General features: G+C 49.3%; 1 protein-coding gene across 1 annotated transcript in view; it reads left to right on the top strand.

The window, feature by feature from the left end:
• The first annotated feature begins 1152 nt into the window (after window positions 1-1152).
• The window catches only part of DGKI (diacylglycerol kinase iota), a 456754-nt gene continuing 451906 nt past the window's right edge, over window positions 1153-6000 (top strand). The window contains 1 exon segment of the mRNA XM_063725794.1: window positions 1153-1556. Within this exon segment, the coding sequence (XP_063581864.1) occupies window positions 1153-1556 (404 nt within the window).

The raw sequence follows: 6000 nt of genomic DNA, 5'->3' as shown, positions 1-6000 counted from the left end.
TAGATTTTTGCCAGTATGACAATTCTTTGTTCACGGGCACACCATGCCAACCTGAAACTGTTCATTGGTCTAGTTCTCTTACCACCACGTACATGTAGGTTTATAGTTTGGTTACGAACACCACCTTGTCTTAACCATAGATAGTTCCTGTGTTTGCCGACAGCAGCGATTTCTTGTGTGGAAACCCCTAATTTGGGAAACAATCTGTTTTAAACACTTTGTAGCACATCATTCAAACCGCACAGTTTTCGATAATCTTAGAAACAAAAACTGGGGTTGAGGCGGACAGTTAAATTCTGCAGACACCACAAGCTTGGATTCGTTTCAGCAGTCGGTCCTAAGTGGTTTGAAGCCCCTTCCGGGATGCCTCTTCTCCTTATCCGAACACCGCAGCGGCGCCAGGCGCTAGGGTCCTCACTTCTGCCTCCTGGATTTCCTCCGCCTTTCTGCTTCACCGAGGGCCCTGTGATCCGATTCCATCGAATTAACCGCTGTTTACCGAGGGTCTGCTGCGCCTAAGGAAGGCACCGGGCGAGGAGCAAGGCGGGGACGCAGTTCAGGGACGCAGGGGTCCGGGCCCCAGTCCTGAGACAGGAGGTCGGCGCTTCGACTTGGCACCCGCCGACGAATTCACTCCACGGTTCCCACCGGCGGCGCTCCTGCTACCTCCCCCCTCCCCTAAATGCAGCTCCCGCTACCTTCCCGCGCCCAGGGGCTTCTGCCTGGCCCCAGCTCTGCTCACTGGAGGGCGGCGGTGGAGAGGGTGCCGGCCCAGCGTCGGCAGCTGGGCTCAGGACCAAGGTGGGCGCCCGCCGGTCCTGGTCCCAGCCTCGCGGTGCAGGACCCAGGGCGCGGCCACTCGAGTTCCCCGGACGCTCTCCTTCCTGATGCTCTCTGTCCCTGCCTTGGCGTCCCCAGCCCGGGGGCGCAGCCTGCCCTCCTCTCTCTCCCCCTCCGCCGTAGCCCGTCGCCTCCAGGCAGAGTTCAGGTTCAGCTCGGGCTTTCGCTCGGGATTTCGGACGAGGCCAGCGGGGCTGGAGGGCGCGGGCCGGCGCGGGAGGGCGCGGGAGGCGGGGAGCGGCGGCCTCTGATTGGCCGGGGCGGGGGAGTGAGCGGAGTTTCCCACAATGCCCCGGTGCGGTGCAGCCGCGGATGGATGCTGCGGGAAGGGGCTGCCATTTGCTGCCCCTGCCAGCGGCGCGCGGACCTGCCCGCCCTCCTGCAGCCGCCGCCGCCGCCAGCGCCGCCAGCCCGCCCGGCCCCTGCAGCGGCGCCGCCTGAGCTCCCTCCGCGGCCGCCGGAGCGGGCGCCATGAACCCCAGCTCCTCGGCGGGAGAGGAGAAAGGGGCGACGGGCGGCAGCAGCAGCGGCGGAAGCGGCGCCGGGAGCTGCTGCCTGGGCGCCGAGGGCGGCGCGGACGCGCGGGGCGCAGGGGCAGCCGCGGCGGCGGGGGCCGCTGCCCTGGACGAGCCCGCGGCCGCCGGCCAGAAAGAGAAGGACGAAGCGCTGGAGGAGAAGCTGAGGAACTTAACTTTCCGGAAGCAGGTCTCGTACAGGTAGGCGCGGGGAGCCGGCAGCGGAGACAGGTGCGCCGCGGCGGGAGACCCACTCTTCCCCCAGCAAGAGGCGCTTCCGCGGAGTTGGGCACCTCTCTGTTTCCACGCCTCTCCTTCCCCCTTTCCCCCTCTCCTCCTGGGGATGTCTGTCTTCTCCCCATCCTATCATTCCAGGCTGGAGGGCAACAACGCCTGCTTTCCCCTGTGGTAGGAGAGAAGCACTGGGTCCCTAAGGTCAGAACAACAGAAATTTTGTCTCTCTGTGTGTTTGTGTGTGTGTGTGTGTGTGTGTGCGTGTGTGTGTGTGTGAGAGAGAGAGAGAGAGAGAGGGAGAAAGGGTTGCAGACTCAGTGATGCTTAGTTTTCTTAAGAGAAGTCGTCAAAGTTGCCCCTAAGCAGGTGTCATCTTCAACCACCCTTCCCCCACCTTCCAGATTTCGCTGGATGAACCTTTGGCACTAACTTGACAGCTGAGATCACTCCGACAGGCAGAAAAGAATAGCACTACACTGAAGAGAAATCCTTATGGAAGTTGGACCTGCCTCAAAATCCCCCATGAAGGAAGAGTGGGTTTATGTGTGTAGATGCGCCACTAGTTATGGGGGTTCCATGCCTGCGTGCTCCTTGCCTCTCTCCTGGCTGGAGGAGGGTGTGGGGAGCCCGCTGGCAAGCTAGGGGTGAAGGTGAGAGTGGGGACCATATTTGCACCTAAGGATGAGTGTATGTGTAAGACAAGGACAGTGTGGGATCAATGGCCTTTAAATTAGGATAAAAGATAACCCCACATTGTATTAGAATCCAACAACCAGGAATTAGGATTTATTAAGGTCTCTCTCCCCCCTCCCTTCCGCAGACAAGAATAAAGACATTGACAGGTTTGGAGAGTTGTTGACACTAACCCTACTGCTTGTCAATGTTAAAGGTCGAGGTGATACGCAAGCATAGTTTACAAAGATGTACACTTGCTGGAGCTCAGAGGGTTTCTGAAAAAGGGGTGAGTGAAAACATTCTTGTAACCCTCCTCTTTCTGAGTTAGTGTTCCCTTCCCAAAAACCATATAAAGTATTAAGCCTGTTACACCATGTGCTGTTATGTAAGCAAACGCAGATGACAGAGGTGTGTGGGTTTGGGAAGGTGTGTTTTATTTATGGGGGCAGGTGTGTAAATCATTGGGATCCCCACAGACATCGCCTGGCCTGGAGGCCACAGTCACTAGGGCATGTGCTCTGTGTCTAAGTGTTGACTTCTGATGACTCCTAAAACGCCTTCCTGGTGAGGTTGTTGGCTTCTGCGTTCCTCGCATGCATTTTGTTCGCTGTGCGCTGAGGGAGTTCCCCACCTGAATTGTTCTCTTAGTTACTCACACAGATCAGGTCCAAATGGATCTTTCTTTTTATACTTTGGTTTCTAAAAATAGACAGATGGTGGGGAGGGGGTAGCTCTAGGGAGGTATGCTAGGACACTGGCAGTTCTACTTCCTAGTTATGATGGCCTGTCTGGCCCCTGGGGGAACAGGGACTACATTCAGCCTAATTTAGGAGCTGCGAGTTGGAAGGGGGTGGTGATTACATGAAGCACAGTGTAGGCTGCTCCTGGCTTATTGGTATTCATCAGAGTCCTCATTGGGTAGGAAGACAAAGCCAGAGTTTGCAAGGGAAATCATTTCAGCTTGCCTCTTGGCAGGGGTCATTCTCTGAGCCTCCTTTTTCAAAATGCATGTTGTGTGGGGTTTTGGCTTTCTGAGTTGCATGCTCACACATGCACGTGTAAGTGTGTACACACACAAGCATAGACATGGGCACAGACGCAGCATGTTTCTATGGAAGAATAATAACATTGCGTCTGCTTTACAATCCTTACATAGAGGTGGATTCTACTTCGTGAACATCATTTTCTTTTAAATAAAGCTTTACAGTCTCCAATTCCTGCATCAGTGTCACCTCAGGTGGCTGGTTAAAAGTGCTCACCACCCTAGACTTGCAGAATCAAACTGTCTGTGGGTGAGAATTTTTAACACGCTCCTCAGGCGATGTTTATGCAGACTAATATATGGGGATTGCCACCCTATTTTGCCCCCAAGACTAAACAACTGATCCTTGAACTCATAAACCCTCCTCATCCAAACCAGGCCAGTCAATCTCAAAGTCAGAGGAAAGATGGTGAAAAGGAGGTGCTTCCATCTGGAGCATGTTTGTCCCTGGGTAACAGGAAAGTGTCTCTATTTTGATCACTGTTACTTATTTGTTTTGGAGTCACGGTGAATGGCCTGCCCACTCATCATGGCGGCCATTGGTGCTGGACTCCTGCAGCAGGGCTGACTGTTTTACTGTGGGATGGATGAAGGGTGTGTAAAAAAAGAGCAGGTTTGTCAGGAGCTGAGGGTCGGCTCCTCGGTGGGGACCACACCACCTCCCTTCTGGGAGCACCTGAGGACAGTGTCTGGTGGGAGCTTATGGAGAGGAGGCAGGAAGACCTCACAGAATGGAGTCTGAGTGAAAGGACTCAGTTAGGGTATGGAGCATGGCTGCTTGTGTAAGGGGGATCATTTGAGGTGGAGGAGTGGAGATTTGCAGGTAGGCAAAAAATATCTTTTGAAGAACATGGATATTTTTGGAATGAAACTTGACAGGCAAAAAGAAGGGGGCTTTGGGAGAGAGGGTGTGTGTGTGTGTGTGTGTGTGTGTGTGTGTGTGTGTGTGTGTGTAGGGGGGTCTCATCTGCTCCTTCTGTTGCTAAGGAACATATAAGCTAGGGTTTAAAAATAAATGAGGAGTGGGTGGGCATATGCAGTGACTCCTGTCTTTTTAGGAACCAGAGCCCTTTACAAAAAGCCTTTAAATAACCATTTCTGGAGGCAGATTATTCATTTTGCTTGACTTTTACTTTGTTAAGTAAAATAAACTCCTTTCTATACTCCTAGATTTCCCCTCATTATCTATTCTTTGTTGGCTTTTTTTGAGAACCATTTTTCCCATGAGAATTTTTTCCTTTATTTCAGAATCTGCACCCCTAGAGCAAATAGTCTCTGTCGACTGTAAAGCTGAAGGTTTGAAAAGGCAGTGCAAGTGAGCTGGTACTTTTCTTTTAAAATTACTACTTCGTTTTTCTTTGCAAATTATGGTGCTGCAACAGATACATATGTGTAAATGACTATATAATGTGTAGGAACTGTTTTTTTTTTTAAACTGCTGTAAGAATTCCCATATAAGTCAGTAAAATAAAAAAAGACTTCAGAAACACATAAGGGAGGGGAAGGAGAAGGTAGCTGATGTTTATTGTCTTCTATGCAACAGGCACTGGGCTAAGCCTTATTGTATATTCTGTCTTTATTAATCTTCGTGACAGTCCTATGATGTGACTATGACTATTTCCATTTTATTGAAAATGAACTTGAGGCATCGAGCTTGGGCAGGAGGCAGAATTTAAAACACAGATAACTCCAAAGGGCTTTCTCTTTAGACCGCATCACGCTGCTTTCCTAAACATTTATTTTAGGTTTGAGCTCTCTCTCCATGTGTGCATATGTGTATGCATGCATGTGTGCAGTGTGAGTTATCTTCCCCCCTCATCCGTAATACACGAGAGGTCATTACATATTATTATTATTATATTATTATTATATATTATTGCATACCTTTTTTTGGATTGTGGCCCTTTGCCTATATAATTTTAGGGAACTCTTCTACTATCTCAGAAATATAAATGAATATAAATTCATGATTGCAAATATATCAGTTTTGCTTCTGAGAACAAAACCACCTACATGCATCTGCTATGAAGATATCCATGTTAGAGGTTTATATGCCTTTAAAAAAAATTTACACAGGGTTGTGTAGGCAAACCTAGGTCCAATGAAGAGCTGGCCCATCGGTACCTCTTTGGGCAGCACAGACTGAGTGATGAAGTACAATTTTGCTTGTCGGTAGGTCTGGGCAGACCATTACTTATGAGATGTTGATGTCTATGATTTAGTTTCTGTACTCATAAACCATGCTGGTAATACTAAACCTTTCTTAAAGGAAATTTTTGGTATGAGATAGAAATAGGAGCAAGGAGTATTGAACGCCTTAGTTTGGGCAACCATATAAAAATGATCTATTATTCTTTATAGGTTGATGATTAGAATGTAGTTTTTGTGTGTGTGTTTTGTCCCACAAAGTAAAGTTGTGTTATTCCAAGAAAGATATTTGAGGAGTTGGAAGCCATGTAGGAAAAAATGGATATTGGTCTTCCTTGCATTGTAATCAATAGTGTGTGGGGGAACTTTTCTTCTCCTGAATATCAGTATGTATCCTCTTTTGTAACTCCATTTTATTTTGTTTTTATTCGTGTTTTGCACATCTGTTAGATTTTTAAAGACTTTAGGATCAGATTAAGATCTTGGTTCTAATTTAATTCCTTTCTCAGTAATTACTTACATACTGACTGTTACTTCCTCAGTTAG

Source organism: Pongo abelii, chromosome 6 (assembly GCF_028885655.2).
Source record: "Pongo abelii isolate AG06213 chromosome 6, NHGRI_mPonAbe1-v2.0_pri, whole genome shotgun sequence".
In the NCBI taxonomy this organism is placed as follows: Eukaryota; Metazoa; Chordata; class Mammalia; order Primates; family Hominidae; genus Pongo; species Pongo abelii.
Note: the sequence above shows the minus strand (reverse complement) of the source record. Positions and strands in the feature narration are given on the sequence as shown.